The following is a 23,350-nucleotide window of genomic DNA, read 5'->3' on the forward strand; positions in this document are numbered from 1 at the left end:
TTTTTTTAAGGATTTATTTATTTATTTGCAAGTCAGAGTTAACACACAGAGAGAAGCAGAGGCAGAGGAAGAGAGAGAGGTCTTCCATCTACTGGTTCACTCCCCATTTGGCCACAGCAGCCAGCTGTGTCAATCTGAAGCCAGGAGCCAGGATCTTCTTCCAGGTCTCCTACATGGGTGCAGGGGCCCAAGGACTTGGCCCATCCTCCACTGCTTTTCCAGGCCATAACAGAGAGCTGGTTCAGAAGTGGAGCAGCCAGGACTCAAACCGGTGTCCATATGGGATGCCAGCACTGCAGGTGGCAGCTTTACCTGCTACGCCACAGTACCGGCCCCAACACTTGTTTGGACAAAGTTATGAAACAAAATTTTACAAAACTACATTTGCATCAACACTGATACAGACAGATATATTTTTCTTTCTTTTTTGTTCGTTTTTTAAATTTTAACTCCCACACATAAGGGAGAACATAAGTTATTTGTCTTTCTGGGTACAGCTTATTTCACTCAACATGATGACTTACAGGAGCATCCATTTTGTGGCAAATGGTAGAATTTCATTCTTTTTTAAATAACTGATTAATACTCCAATATGTATATATACAAGTTTCTTTATGTGTTCATCTGATGAGGGACACCTTGATTGGTTCTAAATTTTGGCTATTGTGGACTGTGTTGCTATAAACATGGTGGTGCCGGTATCTCTTTGATAAAATGTGTTCGTATCTTTTGTGTATATACCCAGAAATGAGATTGCTGGATCACATGGCAAGTCTGTTTCTAGTTTTTTTTTTTTTTTTTTTTTTTTTTTTTTTTTTTTTTTTTTTTTTTTTGACAGGCAGAGTGGATAGTGAGAGAGAGAGAGAGACAGAGAGAAAGGTCTTCCTTTTGCCGTTGGTTCACCCTCCAATGGCCGCCGCGGCTGGCGCGCTGCGGCCGGCGCACCGCGCTGATCCGATGGCAGGAGCCAGGAGCCAGGTGCTTTTCCTGGTCTCCCCATGGGGTGCAGGGCCCAAGCACCTGGGCCATCCTCCACTGCACTCCCTGGCCACAGCAGAGGGCTGGCCTGGAAGAGGGGCAACCGGGACAGAATCCGGCGCCCCGACCGGGACTAGAACCCGGTGTGCCGGCGCCGCAAGGCGGAGGATTAGCCTAGTGAGCCACGGCGCCGGCCTGTTTCTAGTTTTTAAGAAAGCTCCAGGGCGCGAGGGCGGGGAGCGGCGCGGAAGCCGGGCCACATAAAGGAGCGGGCGGTGCGACGGGGGCGGCTCTTTCCTGGGTGGGGTTTATGAAGTCGTGGCCCGTTAGCAGGAAGCCGAGCAGTCGCCCCGACGCTAGAGAGGGACCCAATTCGAGTCCCCGAGCCCACGAGTCCTAGCGGTGTGTACTGCGTGCTCCGCGCTGCCCGACAGTTCCCAGCCAAACTTCGCCAACTCCGCCGCCTTTGCCGCCACCATGCCCAAGACGATCAGTGTGCGTGTGACCACCATGGATGCAGAGCTGGAGTTTGCCATCCAGCCCAACACCACTGGCAAGCAGCTGTTTGACCAGGTGGTGAAAACGATTGGCCTGAGGGAAGTGTGGTTCTTCGGTCTGCAGTATCAGGACACGAAGGGTTTCTCCACTTGGCTGAAGCTCAATAAGAAGGTGACTGCCCAGGATGTACGAAAGGAAAGTCCCTTGCTCTTCAAGTTCCGGGCCAAGTTCTACCCTGAGGATGTATCTGAAGAATTGATCCAGGACATCACCCAGCGCCTATTCTTCCTGCAAGTGAAGGAGGGTATTCTCATTGATGATATTTACTGCCCTCCTGAGACGGCTGTGCTGCTTGCCTCCTATGCTGTGCAGTCCAAGTATGGTGACTTCAATAAGGAGGTGCACAAGGCTGGCTATCTGGCTGGAGACAAGTTGCTGCCACAGAGAGTCCTGGAGCAGCACAAACTCAACAAAGACCAGTGGGAGGAGCGAATCCAGGTGTGGCATGAGGAACACCGGGGTATGCTCAGGGAGGATGCAGTCCTGGAATATCTGAAGATTGCTCAAGACCTGGAGATGTATGGAGTGAACTACTTCAGCATTAAGAACAAGAAGGGCTCAGAGCTGTGGCTGGGTGTGGATGCCCTGGGTCTCAACATCTATGAGCAGAATGACAGACTGACTCCCAAGATAGGCTTCCCTTGGAGTGAAATCAGAAACATCTCTTTCAACGATAAGAAGTTTGTCATCAAGCCCATTGACAAAAAAGCCCCGGACTTTGTCTTCTATGCACCCCGACTGAGGATTAACAAGCGAATCTTGGCCCTGTGCATGGGGAACCATGAGCTATACATGCGCCGCCGCAAGCCTGACACCATTGAAGTGCAGCAGATGAAGGCACAGGCCCGGGAGGAGAAGCACCAGAAGCAGATGGAACGTGCTCTACTGGAAAACGAGAAGAAGAAGCGTGAGATGGCAGAAAAGGAGAAGGAGAAGATTGAGCGGGAGAAGGAGGAACTGATGGAGAGGCTGAAGCAGATTGAGGAACAGACTAAGAAGGCTCAGCAAGAACTGGAAGAACAGACCCGCCGGGCCATGGAACTTGAGCAGGAACGGAAGCGTGCCCAGAGCGAGGCTGAAAAGCTGGCCAAGGAGCGTCAAGAAGCCGAAGAGGCCAAGGAGGCCCTGCTCCAGGCCTCTCGGGACCAGAAGAAGACCCAGGAACAGCTTGGCAATGGAGATGGCAGAACTGACAGCTCGGATCTCCCAGCTGGAAATGGCCCGGCAGAAGAAGGAGAGTGAGGCTGTGGAATGGCAGCAGAAGGCCCAGATGGTACAGGAAGACTTGGAGAAGACCCGTGCTGAGTTGAAGACTGCCATGAGTACACCTCATGTGGCAGAGCCTGCTGAGAACGAACAAGATGAGCAGGATGAGAATGGGGCAGAGGCCAGTGCTGACCTACGGGCTGATGCTATGGCCAAGGACTGCAGTGAGGAGGAACGTACCACTGAGGCAGAGAAGAATGAGCGTGTGCAGAAGCACCTAAAGGCCCTCACTTCAGAGCTGGCCAATGCCCGTGATGAGTCCAAGAAGACAGCCAATGACATGATCCATGCTGAGAAACATGCGACTCGGCCGAGACAAATACAAGACCTTGCGCCAGATCAGGCAGGGCAACACCAAGCAGCGCATTGATGAGTTTGAGTCCATGTAATGGATGCTCAGCCTCTAGGGACCCCTCCTCCCTCCTTCCTTGCCTCCACTCCTACACCCTCGCCTAACTCACACTGTGCTGGAGCCACTAACTAGAGCAGCCCTGGAGTTATGCCAAGCATTCAGTGCAGCCATGGGACCAAACCTAACTTTTCAGCCCCCATTCATTTCCGTGGGCAGACAAATGGCCCACTGTGGTGCCAATGGGACCTGCTTTCCCTTCTCTGTCCGACTTAATCTAGATCACTAGAATAGACCAGTTCCCCAGCTCAGAGGCACCTCCCACTTGCTCTGACAACCCCCCTCTCCCACCACACACACACTTGCTATTATGGGGGTGAAGTGTGGAGTAGGTTGAAAGCTAGCCTCCCTTCCCACCCCACCACTGTCTTCCACTTCCAGGTCCTGTGATTTGTAGGGTTGGAATGTCACAGGGTTTAGGGAAGGAGGCAGGGCCCTGACTATCTGCAGTAAGATGTCAACTGACCTAGGATTTGGCCTGCGAAGGCCACTGCCTTTTAGAGTTATATAGGCTTTGTACTGATTGGAGGATAAAGAGATGTTCAGTCATTCTTGTTTCTACCTCCCAGATTGGGCCTGTTACAAACTCAGTCCCAATAAGCCTTGTCCCTGAGTTTAGGGACTCAGTTTCTCCCCAGGGTGGGCTGGGGGAGACAGTGCCTTCAAGAGACTTTACTATCATCCTAGAAGACCATCAGCCCTTCTGTTCAGGCAAGGCTGGGTAGGAGATCCTTCCCCAATGCCTTATGTGAGCCTAGGCCTGTCTTGAGTGAGCTCTAAGGGCAGAGGTACCCTTTACTTATTATTCCAGGTCCCTGGTCCCTTCTCTGGATCTGCTCCTGCCTCCTTCAATCCCCAAATCCCCTCCAGCTAAAACAGAAGGGATGAGTACCCAAAAGTCCAACTAGCCTCACCCAGGACTCTTGCCAAAACAAACAAACAAAAACAAAACAAAAACAGAGGAAATGTACATACCTGGCTTCAGTATTTCCCCTGCGAGGGATCCTAGGCCACTTCCAGAGATACTTGGGTCCCAGCTCCTGTTTCACAGCCGTCCAGGCCTTGGTATGGTGAGCCCTAGAGCTTGATGCCAGTAAGCTCCATTGCAGAGCGGGTGCAAGAATATGAGGGTGGTGAGAGAACCTGTGCTTCTGGGCTCACAGTTTACTCAACCCTCTCAGGTGCCCAACAGCCCCTTCCCTTCACCCCTCTCCTAGGTGGTGACTTGGGCTCTGCCTCTGTTTGACAAACCTCTGACCCAGGTCTTGCCACCAGCTGAGCTGTTCCATGGAGCTATAAACCAGAGAGCTGCTGGGGATTCTGGCCTGATCCCTTGGCACTACCCCACCCCTTGCTCTCAACCCTGGAGTAGCCTCCTCCTCCTCCTCTCTGTCTCATGAATGCTCTTTTTCTTTCCCACCAGTATTATATATATTCTAGTGATATCTAACTCAGTATTGATTTCTGCCTTTTTTGCTAATGCACCATTAGAAGCTATTAGTCTTGGGGCAGGATCATTTTGGCCTCATTCCTTTACCACCACCCCCACACACACCTGGGAAGCATATACTATATTATAAAGGATATTTTGCCAGAAATGTTCATGTAAGGAGCTTTCAGTATTAGTGATGTTACCTGTCACTATAGGTCATACAATCAATTCTTCAAGTACTTGGTATCTGGTTTTATTTTTCCTATTTGCCTTCTCCCCAGGGTTTAGTCCTTCCATGCAGTGCCCCTAGCCCAGAGCCTCCCTTGATAATCCCTCTCTTGCCTGACCTTGGGGAGTCTTGTGTGCATTGCTGTGAATTATATTGACACTCACTTGGTAATATGCCCTATATTGACTAAATTCAAACCTGTAATTGTGGGACAATCTAGCTGCCTCAGTGGCAGTAACCCACCCCCAGGGAGGCTGGGGAGAAAGGTTAGATTTTGTATTCAGGTTTTTTGTGTGTATTTTTTGGGTTTTTTTAAAAAAATGTTTTTGGAGGGGTTTATGCTCAACCCATGTTCTATTTCAGTGCCAATAAAATTTAGGAAGACAAAAAAAAAAAAAAAAGAAAAGAAAAAGAAAGCTCCACACCGTTTTCCACAGTGGCTGCACTAATTTACATTTCCACTAATACTGTATAAGAGTTCCTCTTTGCCCACATCCTTGCCAACATTTGTTACTCTCTGTGTTTTGGATTTTAGCCATTCTGAAGGGGTGAGGTGATATGGCATTTGATTTGCATTTCCCTGATGACTAGTGATGTTGAGCATTTTTTTCATGTATTTGTTGGCTATTTGTATTTCTCCTTTTCAGAACTGTCTATTGAAGTCCTTTGCCCATTTCTCAACTGAATTATTTATTTTTTAGTTTTTAAGTTGCTGATACATTTTATTTTTTTCCCATTCTGTTGGATGTCTCCTCACTTGACTGATTATTTCCTGTACTGTGCAAAAGATTCTGGGTTTGATTAGTCCCATTTGTTTAGTTTTGCTTTTGTTTTCTGTGCATTGAGGGCCTTCTTCAAGAAGTCATCCCCTATAGCAATGTCTTGGAGTGTTTCCCCTACATTTTCTCCAGAAACTTCATAGTTTCAGGTTGCAAATTTAGGTCTTTGATCCGTCCTGAATTGAAATTTATACATGGTGAGAGGTCTAGATCTAATTTTATTCTTCAAAATATATACATCCAGTTTTGCCAGTACCATTACTGAAAAGATTATCTCTAGTCCACTATATAATCTGAGCACTTTTGTCAGAAATCAATTGGATGTCAGTACATGGATTAATTTCTGGGCTCTCTATTCTGTTCCATCTGTATCAGTTTTTATGCCAGTATCAAGCTGCTTTAATTACTATAGCTTTGTAGTATGCTTTGAAATCAGGTATTATGATGCCTGCAGCTGGTTTTTCTTGCTCAGGATTACTTTGGCTATTCAGAGTCTTTTGTGATTCTATATGAATTTCAGGATTGTGTTTTCTAATTCTGTAAAGAATGCCACTGGTATTTTGATAGGGATTGCTTTGAATATATAAACTGTTTTAGGTAGTAGATGCTTTAATGATATTGATCCAATCTATGAACAAGGAATAGCTTTCCAAATTTTTTGTGTCCTTGATGATTTCTTTCATCAGTGTTTGGTAATTTTTATTGTAGAGATCTTTCAGTTCTTTGGTTAAATTTATTCCTAAATATTTGGGGGTTTTGTGGCTGTTGTAATTGGGATTTCTTTCTTGATTTCTCTTCTTGTGAGCTCATCTTTAGCATAAGAAAAGCTACTGAGGTTTTGTTTTTTATGTTTATTTTGTAACATGCAACTTCACTGAATTGGATTATCAATTCTACCAGCTTTTTGGTGGAATGTTTAGGTTTTTCTGTGTATCACATCATGTCATCTGCAAACAGATAATTTGACTTCCTCTTTTCTACTTGTGATGCCTTTTATTCTTTCTCCCTAGTTACTCTTGCTAAAACTTCCAGTACTAGATTGAATAATAGTTGTAAAAGTAGGTATCCTTGTCCTATTCCAGATCTGAAAGGAAATTCTTTCATCTTTTTCCCATTCAGTATGATATTGGCTGTTGGTCTTTGACTCTATAGCCTTTATAATTTTGAGGAATATTCCTTCTGTACCTAATTTGTGGAGGGTTTTTGTCATGAAGGGTGTTGAATCTCATCAAATGCTTTTTGTTCTTCATTCTATTGATGTGACTTTATGATGTTTTTTGATGTACAAATGTTGAACCACTCTAGCATTTCTGGGATAAATACCACTTGATCCTGATGTATGATCATTTTGATGTGGTTTTGGATTTGATTTGCTACCATTTTGTTGAAAATCTTTGCATCTATGTTCATTAAGGATATAGGTCTGTACAGTTATTTTTAAAGGAATGGCTCAAACTTATGTAACACTGTTTTTTTCAACTTTAAATCAAAGTATTGTCATGTCACTTTCTTTCCTAGACTTTTTTCTCCCTCCCTGCCTATGAAAGGGTTTCGTATTGAGCACAGTGTCTAAGAGGTTTGCTGAAAGTACAATGTGATGGTTTTCAGCAAGTAGTTCCTGCTGTGTGGCTCTCAGCATGAGCTGTCTTAACGAATACAGAGGCAGAGCAAATACAGTTTTCTTTTTACAACTTATTCTGTACTGTGCTGAAATCGATTTTTAGAGAAAAACTACCCAATTGCCAAACAGTGGCTAACTGCATGTCATTTCACTGCTGACTATGTCTCCTGCAGTTGTTAGCAGTAGGTTTGATCTCTGCGTTAAAACGAAGTGTACCTACAGAGGAACATATGTTATCTTTTCTCTCCATTAAGTATTCATGATGACTCCTTCTTGCACTATAAACCAACCACAATTCCATTAATGGGGGTGGAAGTGGAGGAATAACATTTGAAATTTGTGCAAGTTTCTCCAGATACTCCTTCTGTCCATTCTAGTCTCTAGGAGTGTTTATGGGGATATACTGAGACTACATTTTATATTTTATTTGAACAGTGCAGAGGTCACATTTAATGCTAAATAACGACAAGGACAATAATAAGATTGCTTCTTTCTTCATTAGGTCCTTAGCATATCAACAGACCACAGGACATCCTCAATTGAAGGGGGGTAATTAAGGTTATCACATTTATACAATTTGTAAATTTTTTTAACCTTAGAGAAGGTAGACTTGAAGAGTATACCTGAGTTGGCATCAGGGAAATAGCAGTCAGGGAGATTACTTAGAATACTTCCTAATTTTCAGTTCACAGCTATATTCTTTATGTAATTTTATGTTCATGGAAATGCTGTGATAAAGGTCGGGACATTCATTCACCATCGATCCATTGAATATTTGTTGAGTATCTATTATGGGCCAGTCCCTATTCTAGCAGTGGCAGTATAGCAGTGACCTAAACATGTTAAGATCCTTGGTCTCCAAGTAAACAAATCTGTGAAATGAGATATGAAGAAAGAGTAGGGTAATATGATAGAGATGGAGGAGCTGAATACTCAAGTGAGTGGTATAGGAAGGTGTGTCTAAGGAGGTTGTATTTGAGTTGAGATGTGAAAGATGAAAATAATCCAGCTCCATGAAAACCTAGTGATAGAGAATTTAAAGTAGATAGTAAAAGTGACTCCTGAAGAAGTTAGATAGCTTGCCTAAAGTGCCACCGCGAGACAGCAGCACAGCACAGCTTAGAGCTGCATGGCTCTTTTATTAACAGGCTTATGTTATTTCAGAGTCTAGGTTTCTATAACTTTCAATTTATTTCTTATCTTCTCAAAGGAATTGTTGTGTTTAAGCCTCACTTAGAATAAATGGTAGGATATATATATATATATATATATATATATATATATATATCAAGAGAATGAAGCTCTTGGTGATTACACACCTCGTTTCACTGGAGACATTACCTTCTGGTCATTATGGAATACTCCCAAAGCTTTGCAGGAGTCCTTCATTTTTAGTGGCTATCAACAGGATTTTCATTTACTTTTTAATTCATTTTCTTTTTAAGAAAGCAAAATTAATGTTATTGTGTAAATGTATCATAGCAATTAACTCGTGTCTATAAGGAATTTCCAAGAAATGTAGAAGTGAGGCAGTGTTCTCAGCAAAAGAAATCGGGCTGTTAAGCCTTATATTCTCACTTTTTTCTTTTCTTTTTACCTTGCTATACTGTTTTAATGTCTTCTCTTCTCTACTTTGTTCTCTAATGGCATCTGTGAAGTAAACTTAAAGCAATAACAAATTGAACACATCTGGAATGATTTCTTAAAATTGATAAATGGATACAAAGAGCCTTTATTGAAAAAGTTACATATTTAAATACTTAGAATTATGTCACTTCCTTCCAAATAATGAGATATTTTTCGTTGCAATATCAGCCATGAAAAACTACCATTTGAATATATGAGATTTCTTTTAATTACCTAATTTCTGTTTTCCCTACCATTTCTTTCTCTCACTAAAGGATCTCAAACTTGAACCACTAGAAGAAGAAGTTATTGAAGGAAACACTAAATCTGTAAGTCCTTTTCCTAGATCAAAATTTCAGATTTGAAATCAATACTGATTTTTTTCAAAAATTACTACTCAGTGAAAATTTGAAAAGCTAATAAATTGACATATGTCATTTTGTATGAATAAGCAGTGTTTTCTAAATTGTGATTTGTGGAAACTAATATTTCGCAGGATATTTTTGGTGAAAGCACCTTCCATGTGATGGTAGGTGCAAAATGAATATGTTATGCATGTATAAATCAGTTATTGAATAATAGAACGAATACAGCTGGCAAAGAAGGACAGCATTCAAATCATATCATGAATACATTTTATAAATTCCACCAGGTTGAATACTGTTTGTACCTGAGCTGAAACCTACTTGTCTTCACTGTTGTATTTCCAGCATTTAGCCTATAACCAGTCACATTGTCAATGGTCTGAAATAATTTCTCAGTAAATTCATGTGTAGGAAAAAGGGAACTTTTATATCCATAAGGAAAAGCTGTCCATCCAGAGTGGTGACAACTTGTGGAACAAATTCTGCATCAGAAAGCAAACTAAATGGAAAAGATGATCCTAATAGGTAGACTAAGATGCAGCAAAAAGAAATCAGTGAGTAAATTAACTGAAAAGCAACACATACCATGCTTGATTATTTTACTTTATCTTTAAGCAAATATTTACAAAATACATTCTGATTCTAGATGTTGGATGTCTGCATTTACATTTAATGGAGAACAGATTTTAAAATCTAGAGTAACTAGAAAATCACATTTTTCTTGAAACCTTAAATGTATTAGGTTAATTAATATGTGTTAAGTTATAGTTAGATAGGAGAAGTTCTGATGTTTTGTTGTACAGTATGGTAACTAGATGATGACATTATGCCCTGTTCCCTTAATGGCCACTGAACTCTATTTTGAAAAGCTCAAGGTTGCTTTCATTGTGATTTTTCCTTTTATTTGCACATTCAAAAGGTATTGAATACATGTTAGAAGGTGAGATCTACTAGTGTGTTAAGGCTCTGTCCATCTATCCAAATTAATAACACAAAAGGGGTCTTCAGAGGAATCTTTGGGGCTTCTGTAAAAATGTTTAATAATGGTTGCTTCTATTAGAATCCTATAGATATGCTTACTTTCCCCTGAAATAAGCTATCTTTCTCGCTCTTTTTTTATCCCTCCAAAGACAGGGATGTGGTCTATGTTAATTCATCAGGAACCCAGAATTTGAAAGTGACAGCCTGTGGCAGGAAGGTTAGAGGAAAGGGGTATTGAATACATATCCTAGGAAAAGCAACTTTGTGCAGTCCCATGGGCATGGGAATCGTTACTCTTGTGATCATGCATCTGCTATCATCTCAATTTTATGTGTAGGGAAAACTACACTCCAGTCAAGAAAAACGAACATAACTTTCCTAAGCTTAGGCAATATAATGGTCTCTTCTTAAAGAAAAAAAAAAACTTCCAAAAGTGAGACTATTTTCTTCCTCTGGCCATGAGGGATAAAAATCATCTAAGGATTGTGTATGAGAGATGGCAACTATTCCATTTGCTAGGGCCCTACACAGAGAGAAGGTGGCATCAACTCCAATTCTAAAAGATGAACACATACAACATTACTAATAGTGCACAGAAGTGCTTTAAAGAAAATACAACTGTGCAAAGTGGTTCAGCTGTCAAAAAGCAGTAAAGGTATTTCTTAACTATTTTCCACTGTATGTAGGGGCAAAATAATGAGCTGTTTAGGAACAGACAATTAATTTTGTTTTAACTGCTTTATTTTTTATAAATACCAATAAATTACTTATATTTTGCATTAAAAGCTTCATTTTTTCAGTAGTGGCAGTATATGAATTACTATCAATTCCTATAAAAACTCTATATTCAGAGTGGCCAGATCATTTTTCACTGTTGTTTCATACCTACTTCTCATGATTGTATCCAACTGCATATTCAATGATTTATCCTAGTTCCCAAAAACAGTTTTAGAATTCATTGATTGGAAAGGTAGTTTTCCTTTTTCGTTAATCAGTGCATGAGAAATTTGAAAAACAAATTCTGTATCAGAAAGCAAAGAAAAAATTTGCAATATGTTTTGTTTCTGTGTGGGTGCAAACTGATGAAATGTTTACTTAATATATACTAAATCTATCTTCTGTATATAAAGATAATTGAAAATGTTATTTCAAAAACTAATCGTTACTAAGCCTTGGCTATGTGCCAGGCACTTTATTATCTACACATCTACCTCACTTAATTCTCACAGTACCATCTGAGGTGATGCTATCATTAAACAAATTTTACAGATTAAAAAATTAAGGTGTACAGAGGTTTAACTACCACGACTGAGTACCAGTGTTCAACACCAGTCATATACCCATCATCACATTGTACCACTTCCAACTGTGGTGTTTGCTGAATTTATGACCACTACAGGAGAGTTGCTATATGCTAGCAAGGTGGTAAACAAATAGATGATTCCTTCATGGGATTTTATACCATGAACGCAGAGCACATTACTTGGTCGACTTGTTGAGGCACACAGCAAAGGTACTGAACCCTAGCAGCTGCCCTGTCTTGTTTTCTGGGCAATTATTACGTAATGAGCTTAGGATGTGATTTCTTTTTTCTAGTCCATTTTTCCCCTCAGCCCAGAGTAACAGAGTAACACTTATTGAGTATCTTTCAAGTATTGTATATCTTTATATACACCATTCTACCTCATCCTTCCCAAAACTCTGTGATATAAGTACCACTATTCTAGTTTAATGTTTCAGAAAATATAAAACGAGAAAAAATTTGAAGGACACACAGTGAAAGTAAAGCCAATTTTTAATTTGTATCCCCTCTTCTTGAAGCAGAAAGAAGAAAGGAAAGTGAAGACAAAGATAATGGAGATACATTTTAACAAGAGAACACATCAATTAAGCAGAGCTTTAGAATTTTCCAGGTCACCTCAATTCCTCTTTTGGAATGAATAAACAAAATGACCAAAAGCAAGGCATCTTTTATTCATTTGTTTCACAAATAATGTGATTACTAACTATGTGTCAAGCCCAGAGGGAGGGATTAGGGATAAAATGAAGAATATTAAAGGCTAGAAAATAGACTAGGAGAGGCCGATACTGTGGCATAGCAGGTAAAAGCTGCTGCCTGCAGTGCCGGCATCCCATATGGGCACAGTTCTAGTCCTGACTGCTCCACTTCCAACACAACTCTGCGATGGCCTGGGAAAGCAGTAGAGGATGGGCCAAGTCCTTGGGCCCCTGTACCTATGTGGGAGACCCAGAAGAAGCTCCTGGCTCCTGGCTTCAGATCAGCCCCGCTCTGGCCATTGCAGCCATTTGGGGAGTGAACCAGCGGATAGAATGCATTCATTCATTCATTCTCTCTCCCTCTCTCACTCTCTCCTCCCCCCCCTTTCTCTCTCCATCTCTCTACTTCCCTCTTTTCCTCCCTTTCTCTGTTTAACTCCTTCAAATAAATAAATCTTTAAAAAAAAAAAAAAGACTAGGAGGAAACACAAACATAAGCAATGAAACCAGGATCCTCAGTAAAATGGGATATGAATATTGTTATAGGAAACGATTTGCCCAACTAGGGACAACGACCTAATTAAGGGATCCAGGTAATGCTTGCAGAATGATATATTATTTAAGATAAAACCAAAAAGAATACATAGAAGTTTTAAAAAGTATATGGATTTCTTACCACATTGAAGTAGTCTAACATTACACTGAGGTACTCCCCAGCAGTATTAAAATGTTCCAAATTATTTATAACAAGCATGTTATAAAGACAGCAACCCTGAGAACTTACCATTTCCTTCTTGCTATAATAAAATAGAGAATAAATGTACTTCAGAGATCTACCCAGATCTAAAGTCCAAGACCATGTCTTTACGACTCATTGGAAATGTGAGGATAATTTATTGTCTTCTAGCTGTCAAGTGCTCAGCAGTTGTGTGAATCATTGAAAGGTCAATATAATTTTTAAAGGAATCTCTCCAACTGAGCCACACATCCTGAGTCTGATCCTGAGTTCTGTTGATCTACCTGAAGCCCTTTTGCCTAGTGCCATTGTGTGCCTTGCATGACACTTTACCTAAGGATTACTGGAAGAAGAATATTTACTTTCCAGATGTTTTCTACATTCAAAATAAGCTTAAATGGCAGGATAATTTTTAAAAAAGGCTTGTGCACATTTTTGTGGTTTTTAAAAACTGTAACTTCTTCACATTGTTTCTGTATATGTTAAAATAGATTATGCCATAGGTAAAAACCTAATATATTTTGTCCCTCTAACTCATTAAACCTATGAATCATGTACTTTTAAATGTTTTATTTTCACTTTACTCAAAAGGCAGAGAGAGGGACAGAAAGAGAGAAAGGGGTAGAGAGAGAGGTTGATCTTCCATGCTAGTTCACAACCCAAATGTCTGCAACAGGCAGGACTAAGGGTAGGCCTAAGCCAGGAGCCTGGAATCCAGCCTGAATCTCTCATATGGGTTTCCAAGATCAAAGTACTTGTGCCATAACCTGCTGCCTTCCTAGGATGCATGTTATCAGGAAGCTGGAATCAGAATGAGAGCCAGAACTGGGACCCGGGCACGCTAATGTGATGTGTAGGCATCCCAAGTGGCATCTTAACCACTGAGCTAAACGCTCACCCCTAAAAATTATTTTTGAAGTAAATCAATTACACCATTATATTATTAAATGTTTGGTGGGGGGCTATTACCAACTAATGTGTCAGAGATTGTCAAAACATAGTCTTGCTTTGTGATACCTGTTAAGAGATTCAATGAAAGCACACGTGAAAGCCTATGCTGTCTCTGAAGGCATACCTGGAACATGTAAATGCAGGAAATCCAGATAACATGAAGCAACTTGCATTTAAAACATGTTTCTGTCTGCCAAGAGTTAAAAACATCGACATTTCTTTGTCTTGGGAAATCAACGGCAGATTAATCACTAGCAAATACTGTTGTAATAAACTCAGGTTATCTCATACATACATGTCACTTTTCAGCCCAAGAAATTCCAAATATTCCACCACAGATCTATTGTCACAAAATTTTTGTGTCTTCCACAGTAGAGAAACAAAAATTAGCACTAGAAAGAATATTTCTACCATGAAAAAATACTCTGAACTAACTGTTCTCACCTTGGAACCCAGGATTTCAGTAAAGTTTCAGGCCATTTAACACACTAGATATATAAACAAATAGTAGGACTTCTTTACCCTCTCCCAGCCCCATACCCCACAATTTGCCTTGACTTGGCCAACAAAGAAAATTTAAAATGTTTTCTTTGGACATCAGTTTTAAATTACCCATGATTCAAAAAGCTTCACTTTTCAAAATAATCATCAGACTTAAGTAGATTATCTGGGCCTCATAAACTGATTTCTTTGTGTAAATGTCTGAGCAAAGTAGGGGAAAGGTATGTATTGTTTGGGTTGCAAAATAAAATCTAGGAACCAAGAAGTTTAACTTTTCCAAATCATACTCATATCAATAATTCTAAGTGAAGAGTAGATTAACTTACATGTAGCTATTACTAGATGGCAATGTAAGTGTAAGCCATTGCTATATAACAAACCATTCCAAAATTTAGAGGCCTAAAGCAATTACTACAACTTTGTAGTTTGGCAATTTAGGCTGGTTCTGTGGTCTCGGATGGCCTGTTAGTCAGCTGCATGTCAGTTTGTTGATTTTGGCTTTCTCATATCTCTAAGGCCTCAGCTATGCCCTATGTGGTCTTTAATTCTCCACTACAGAAGCTGACAAAATACAGCCTACCATCTGTTTTTGTGCAAAAACTTTATTGTGACATAGCCACACCCATCTGCTTACATATGGTTTACAGCTGCTCTCACACTGTAGCAGCAGAGATGGGATAGCTGCAACAGAAATCTTGTGGCACACAAGGCATAAAATATTTTTTATCTCCATTTATAGAAAAAGTTGCCTGACTCCTGCTCTAGCAGATCTTGTTCACATGACAATCTCAGAGTAGAAAAATCACAGGACTCTTGGGGCCTAACCTTAAATTGGCATGCACTCAGTTTTGCCACATTGTGTTGGCCAAAGCAAGTTAGACGGCCACAGGGGAAGGAAGTAGATTCTGTTGTAAAACTGGGAGCTGAAAAATCACACTTCAAAGGGCATGGGTTCAGGGAGTGGTGAATGGTTCTGGTCTAGTTTTCCATGCATTCCACTGGACCATGAAAGAGTTGCCTTCAGACTAAAAGATTAATTATGAACTAGCTGGATATATTTACATATCTCAGTAGGAAAGACAATGAGAATCATTTGAGTCATTGTTTATCACAAATGCCTGACCAAGAAATTCCTGCATATATCTCTGTGAAAACGACATGCCTATTATTTTGTCAGATTAATTTTAATTCTACTTAGTTATTAATATTAAAATTTGGTGCCAGGGAGAGTCACAAAAGGGGCTAATTATTTAGCACAAAAACTTATGAAATAATTAGAGACTTGCATCTACTGATTCCTGATCCCTGTGTCCAGAAAAGAAATAAAAGAAAGCTTAATTAAAAGTATTGAGCTTATTAAGTGGTCTAGACTGTGGAAACATATCCCAAAATATAGAATGCTTCCAGAACAATAAAATTCTGGGTTTTTCCCAGTAAACATCCCAGTGACTCAAGGCCACAGGTTCCTGACATCTGTAGTTCTGGCATCCTTTGCGTGGTCTCTATCCGACCAACATAAGTGGGAAAGAGGATATGGGGAATTCACTTTGTTCTTAAAAGCCTTGGCACAACAGTGCCACCCAATACTTCTGCTCATATTCTCTTCCTGAGAACTCAGCAATTAGTTACACCAAATTTCAAAGGAAGGTGGGATAGAGTCTTAGCCGTGTATCTAGAAAGAAAAGCTTGGAGTGCAGCTTGGAGTTTCTGCTTAGAGTCCACCTTCTTGTCATCAAATATTCATTTATATCCTTGTTTCCACATATATAACACACAGATAGACATCTCCACAAGAGAAATCACCCCAAGTTTCTTCCTGTTACTGATTCTAGCTCAAAATCTAGGATCTGTGGATTATGCTTGGTCCTATAAGTTCAGGATGTAGTCCCTTATGGTCCCACAAATTTTTTGAAGATCAAGGAAAGTTATTTCCCTCAACACACACACACACACACACACACATGATAAAACTGGGCCAGGATGAATGCCACAAAAACAGCCATTCAGAATAGGGGTGACTGGGGAAACACATAACATTTACGGGTTGATTGCAACACCAAATTCATGCTGAGAAAGTATATTTCAATGAAGGCAGTTCTGATTAGACACTGGATTTCTATTCTGGGAGGAATCCTGTCCATTGTTCTTTTGAAAGATTGTTCTGGATCCATTATCCACCATGACATTTGAAAGCCCACTGGAGAGAATTACCATCTTGGGGAGCTGTGTAGTATTCATAGCCTGCTTCCTGCTCGTGTAAGTTCGTGGCCCAAACTTCATTTTAAAGCTTAGACAGTCATAGGATTTTAAGACTTGGGTCAAGATTTTCTTTGGCAATACAATTTTCTGAAAAATTTAGTAGACTTAAGATCAACTTACAATTAGTCAGTTTCAGGTGCCAGTACTATAACTAATGTCATTACCTAGACATAGTTTTCAAATTTTTTTTCTTTACTAAGCCCTATGAAGACAAGAATTCTATCTTCATCCATCAGATGTACCCATATATATCACATATCAAGTATTTACTGGGTATAAAATAGGAACATTTATTAAACATATGGAGTGCCTAACACAATCTGTATAGTGCACTGGTGTTCACTGAATAGAAGCTACTTGTTTTCTTCATATTCTGCATTACGCTTACATTGTTTTGTTTGTACTTTCCTAGCAATCCTTTATATGTATTTGCACTTCTACAATTTCTCTCTCCCAGTATTTGAAGAAAATAAAAGGACTAATGGTGACATCTAAAATTCCATGAGATTCCCCCAAGCAGAGATTCATGCATATCTTCAAGCTACAGTTTCTGGAAGGGCAATAAGATTTGTGACAGTGAGCCATTTCCATCCAACTCAGTGCAGTCCATTAAACATGGGCTCATTGAATGCTATGACATCTTGAATGAGGTCAATCCTAAGTGGTCAACATGTTTTCAGAACCTCTTAATAGTTGACTGGCCTTCAGACATGCATCAGTGGGCATACAGTTTTTGAAATCTGATTGTAATGACTGTCACTATGTGTTTAACATCACAGAATATCCCAGGAAAGGCTGGTGCTACACAGTGGACAGTAGGACTTCTCTTAAGAAAAAAAAAAAGTCTGGTAAATGACTCAAGTGCAGTGGTCACTTCCTGGCTGCACATTAGAAACACTTAGGGATGATTTTAAAATACCACTGCCTGGGCCCCACTCCCAGAAATTCTGATCTGAATGTAATTTTAAAACCTCCTCACTGAATCTAATTGAGAAGCACTGCTTTTAAATTGAAGGGAAGTGCGTCATTGTGAAAGTCACTTTCGTTAGCTTCTGTTATGAAAGACAAAAAAAAAAATCCTGTCTTTATTACAGCTTTTATGCAGTTCTATACTTGGAATAGTCATGGCCTTCCTTGGTCACATTGTATGGATGATAATTGTTTGTTTAAGAGATGGGATGGGCAGTAGAGGTCAGCTTAAATGAGGCTCATGACAGCCAGTGCAGTAACCCTTGCCCCTTCCTTGGCAGCACATCATGCTGGTGCAGCGTCAGATGTCGGTGATAGAAGAGGATTTGGAAGAATTCCAGCTTGCCCTGAAACACTACGTGGAGAGTGCTTCCTCCCAGAGTGGATGCCTGCGGTGAGTGACCCTGCACAGGCACTGCAGCCACCAACTAGCTGGGGGTGAAGGCCTTTCCTTCCTTAGATAAGGGTTGGGATCTGGAAGCCCAGATTTTGAGAAGCCTCCCGGTAAATGATGCTTGGCATTGCAGCTCTCTGGGTGATGCATTTGCAGTTTTACTAGACATTTTCTCTGTGATCTTTGGACCGTGTCGATTTGATCATTATGGGCACCAAGGGCCATAAAATGGAGAGAACAACTTGAATGAGGAGTTTCAACTAGATTAAAACTTCCCTGTGTGCATCCAGGCAGCCAACCCCCGATTTAAAGTTGCGTTTGGTAGATGAGGCCTCAGCTCCAGCCATCTAGCTGTGATTGCTCCCTTGGTAGCACACTCCATGGCCTGATGACCATTCTGGCCATTATGAAATTGTAAGGATCTCAAGTCATGATATCAAACCCTAGCCATTAAAGACAGAGGAAGAGGGAAGAATGAGTGGAAGAGGAAGGGAGAAGAGGTAGAGGAGTTCCTTTTTCTAAGGCTACCTCCCAGCCTAGGCTCCTATCATCCCTGGCTATTAAGGTATTCTAAGTATTTCTCATTGCCAGTTTTTCTACTCCAACCAGTCTAATAACAGCTCCTAGAATAATTTTCCAGAAATAAATATCATAAAATTCCCCCATCAGGAACCTTCAGTAACTCTCTAATGAGAATCTTTCCAATGCCAAATGTGGATCCTGATGCTTATCCTAGCAACAGACCCAAGCATCCCTATCACTACTATCACTTGTTCTCCCTCCCCTGAACACTCCAGCTTAGCTATGCATAGCTGCCTGTTCATTAACTTCCTCAAGCCTACCACTGTGGTGCCTTAGACCTGGTCACTCTCCCTCTCAGAAAAGGACACCTTCTCTCTGCCAGCTCATACTCTGCCTCAGGTCCAAAGCCTGCCAAACCCATCTACTTGCAGAAAATTTCCACAACCATCATTACTTCTACCTTGGGAGATGATTTAAACTGCATTTCATGTTACTCTACAAATACTGCTTTGGGAAAGCTTTGTATCAGAGGTAGGTAGGTGTGTGTGTGTGTGTGTGTGTGTGTCAATACATGTGCATATAAAAAGCACACACTTTGTTTCTGAGTGCACAGCTTTTCCTCTGAGTGAGTGATTGTACTTATTCACACTCCAGCAGAATACTTCTCTAGCTAAGAAACCTTGCTATGGGATTTTACTAATTGTGAGGTTTCAGGAAAGATCCTTACTGGCTCAAATCCTCAGTTTCCTCCCCAAGAACTCTCTAAGATGGTTGTGGGGACTGACTGATAGTCCATGTGAGGGGTTCAGCACAGTGCCTCCCGTCCACTGAAGACCATGAAACATGGGCAGTGGTCACTCTTGCATTTGCCATTACTTCCTTGCAGTCTGGTTGGCTAGCTACCTATCTATAGAGTATAAGTACCTAGTGCCACTGACAGCTCATCATCTGTCTGGTGGCGCTTTGTGACAGGAACACAGGAAATGCTTTGCTTCTATTATTATTCTACTTCTTGACATCCTCAGGAAAAAAAGTTTTTAGTGCTTTTAGTTCCGTGATTCAAGGGAAATTTGCCGAGGTGGGAATACATATAGTTTTAAGAAGGCTTATTTAAAATTAAAATTGAACATTTGGGCAATTCAAAGGGAACCTATATATAACTTCCACAGTATAAACCACAAAAGTAGAGCTCAGTAAACAATCATTTTGGTTAGTGATGATGTAATGAAGGTAAAATCCGTTCAAGTTTATCACAGTCTCCAGAGATTGATGTTATATGTTTATAAAAAGGGCACGTAAGTTTATTTTTTAAGGTTCAGAAACATTGATACAATGGCTGTTGGGAAAAATAACCTGATTCTCCTATAATAGCCCCAGGGAGAGGAGCAAGAGGTGGTGGGAGGTAAGAGTAGATAGATTTGTTCTGCCTGCTGCGAACTCTGTCCTCTCACTAACCATGAAACATTGTTCTGTCAGCCCCTGCCATGAAGAATGAGGAAGGAGAGTAGACTTTTCCTGTCAGATGGAGGCTCTCAGCCTCTCCCGTTCCTTTAGATGACTGGTTTCTTAGTGTTTCTTCATTTACTTCTGCTTGGTGACTCTTTAGCTAATTTGTCCTATGGAATTAGCAAAATGTAAACTGTCAGATGGAATGAGCATCAGAGAATCACTGTACACAGATGGAATGTATGTGAAATAGACACCATCCCAGGGCCTGTTTAAATTCAATTATTTTTAGTTGTGCCCATTAATCAAATTCAGTTTTCTACTTGTATCAAATGATAATTAAGTACTGCTCATGCCATCAGTTATGCTGCAGTATACCCAGAACCACTGCCCAGTGCTTGGCTGATAGAGTGCCATCAGTTTCAGAGATTTACAACTTTTCCCCCTCAGTGTTTAGCTCAACTTCATCATGGTTAAACAAGACATGCTGCCACAAAATTCAGAATTAATTGAGGGTTTTCAACATTAGGCATTTTGTGGCCATTATCTTATTTAGTTTTACTTATTTACTTATTTGAAGTCATAGTTACAGAAAGGGAGAGGGGAGAGGGAGAGAGAACAAGAGAGAGAGAGAATTATCCATCCACTGGTTCACTCCCTAAATGACTTCAATGACCAGGGCTGAGCCAGGCTGAAGCCAGGAGCCAGGAACTTCATCCAGGTCTCCCACATGGATGGCAGGGGGCCAAACACTTGGGCCATCTTCTGCAGCTTTCCTAGCCACATTAGCAGGAAGCTGGATCAGAAGTAGAATAGCCATAACATGAACCAGCATCCATGTGACATGCCAACATCACAGGCAGAGGCTTTACCTGCTATGCTACATGCTGGCCCCTCCTGTTTAATCTTTCAGAAATCATCAGAGATACTGGGGACAGTGCTGTGGCATAGTAAGTAAAGCCAAACCCTGCAGTGCCGGCAACCCAGATGGGTGGTGGTTCCAATCTCAGCTGCTCCATTTCCCATCCAGCTCTTTGCTATGGCCTGGGAAAGTAGAAGAACGTGGCCCAAGTCTTTGGGCCCCTGCACTCACATGGGAGACCAGGAAGAAGCTCCTGGCTTCAGACTGGCTAAGCTCCAGCCACAGCGACTATCTAGGAAGTGAACTAGCAGCTGGAAGACCTCTCCTCCCACCCCCCAATTCTGCCTCTGCCTCTACCTCTCTCTAACTCTGCCTTTCAAATAAATAAATCTTTAAAAAAGAAATCATCAGAGATACATATTGAATCTAGCTTAGCCGGAAAGAATCTTGGATAAATTAAACAGCTTTCTCAAGTTTTTCTGACTCCAAAACCTATGTTAAATTCTTGCCAACATTTAGTTATCCTTTTTTATTATTTATTTATTTATTTATTTGACAGGTAGAGTTATAGACAGAGAGAAAGGTCTTCCTTCCATTGGTTCACTCCCCAAGTGGCCACTATGGCCGGTGCTGCACCAGTCCGAAGCCAGGAGCCAGGAGCTTCCTCCCGGTCTCCCATGCGGGTACAGGGGCCCAAGTACTTGGGCCATCCTCCACTGCCCTCCCGGGCCACAGCAGAGAGCTGAACTGGAAGAGGAGCAACCAGGACTAAAACCCGGTGTCCATATGGGATGCCAGCGCCGCAGGCGGAGGACTAAGTGAGCCATGGCGCCGGCCCTTAGTTATCCTCAAATTAGATTTGCGGGTAAAATGGACAAAGACCTCCCCTGTTCAAAATATAACAAGGTCTGACTTTCTTAAATTCAAGCCACTGAATTAGAAAAGTTTTGCCATCTAAATATTTGTTTAGCACATTTGTCATAATAATTTAGTTTTTAAGTGAGCCAATAAACTCAAGCAGATCAATTGTGTAGACCCATGCATCTCTCTCTCACACACACACTCACACTTTCATTCACTCACACTGATGTTATTCTTTACATTGTGTAGTTATGAAGGCTTATTAATTCCAGTTTAGGCCAGCGCCACAGCTCAGTAGGCTAATCCTCCATCTTGCGGCGCTGGCACACCATGTTCTAGTCCCGGTTGGGGCACTGGATTCTGTCCTGGTTGCCCCTCTTCCAGGCCAGCTCTCTGCTGTGGCCAGGGAGTGCAGTGGAGGAGGGCCCAAGTGCTTGGGCCCTGCACCCCATGGGAGACCAGGATAAGTACCTGGCTCCTGCCATCGGATCAGTGCGGTGCGCCGGCCGTGGCGGCCATTGGAGGGTGAACCAACGGCAAAAGGAAGACCTTTCTCTCTGTCTCTCTCTCTCACTGTCCACTCTGCCTGTCAAAAAAAAATTCCAGTTTAGCAATGCAGAAGTGCCAATTGCATATATGTGGCATTTACAATGTATTCTCAGACCCATGTTTGACACCAGAGAACAAGTGAATAGTTTTTGCTTCAAGGATCTTACAATCTACTTAGAAGAACAGGATATACAATCATCAAAGTTGTAAGCAAGACCATATTCTTGGCCTAAAATTTCGCAGCTATTAAAGAGAATCAAATTATTTTTAAGCTTTGTTTATTTATTTGAAAGCGAGAGAGGAGAGGAGAGACAGAGACCAAGCTTCTGTCCGCTGGTTCACTCCCCCAGTGGCCCCAATCGTCAGCACTGGGCCAACCTGAATCCAGAAGCCATGAGCTTCATCTGGGTCTCCCATGCAAGTGGCAAGGGCCCAAAGTACTTGTGCCATCTTCTGCTACTTTCCCCAGGCCACTGGCAGGGACTGGATAAGAAATGAAGCAGCCAGGACTTGATCCAGCATGCATACGAGATGCCAGCAGTGCAGGCAGCGGCTTTACCCACTATGACACACCAGTCCTGAACCAAATGATTTTTTTAAGATTTATTTGTATTTGATTGAAAGGCAAAGTTATAGAGGGAGAAGTCTTCCATCTGCTGGTTCATTCCCCAAATGGCTATAATGGCCAGGGCTGGACCAGACCGAAGCCAGGAGCGAGAAGCTTCTTCTGAGTCTCCCACATGGGTGCAGGGGCCCAAGGACTGGGCCATCTTTCACCGCTTTCCCAGACACATTAACAGAGAGTTCAATTGGAAGTGGAGCAGCCAGGACTTAAACCAGTGGCCATATGGGATACCGGCACTGCAGGCCACAGCTTAACCCACTGCGCCACAGTGCCAGCCCAAAACCAAATGATTTCTGAAGTCACTCTCAGCTATAAAATTCTAGAGCTTGATTGCATTCAAACCTGTATCTCACGACCCTAGGGAACATGAATGTGGGATCATATTTTAAGGATCAATGCTGAGACATCCTTAAGAACTATTGGTGGGGGCTGG

At 41.5% G+C, this 23,350-nt stretch overlaps 1 protein-coding gene and 1 pseudogene across 3 annotated transcripts in view; both read left to right on the forward strand.

The window, feature by feature from the left end:
* NECAB1 (N-terminal EF-hand calcium binding protein 1) overlaps positions 1–23,350 on the forward strand; it is a 236,341-nt gene that overhangs the window by 199,337 nt on the left and 13,654 nt on the right. For both annotated transcript variants that reach the window (XM_002710683.6, XM_089335507.1), the window contains 2 exons: positions 9,174–9,227; positions 17,940–18,052. In XM_002710683.6, coding sequence (XP_002710729.3) covers positions 9,174–9,227; positions 17,940–18,052 — 167 coding nt within the window. The remainder of the gene's footprint in view (positions 1–9,173; positions 9,228–17,939; positions 18,053–23,350) is intronic.
* Positions 1,210–5,288, forward strand: LOC149126265 (moesin pseudogene; annotated as a pseudogene). Its single transcript, XR_016235797.1, has one exon. The product of XR_016235797.1 is annotated as a moesin pseudogene (transcript).

Source organism: Oryctolagus cuniculus, chromosome 6 (assembly GCF_051225735.1).
Source record: "Oryctolagus cuniculus isolate XC-2025 breed Fujian yellow rabbit chromosome 6, ASM5122573v1, whole genome shotgun sequence".
Classification (NCBI taxonomy): domain Eukaryota; kingdom Metazoa; phylum Chordata; class Mammalia; order Lagomorpha; family Leporidae; genus Oryctolagus; species Oryctolagus cuniculus.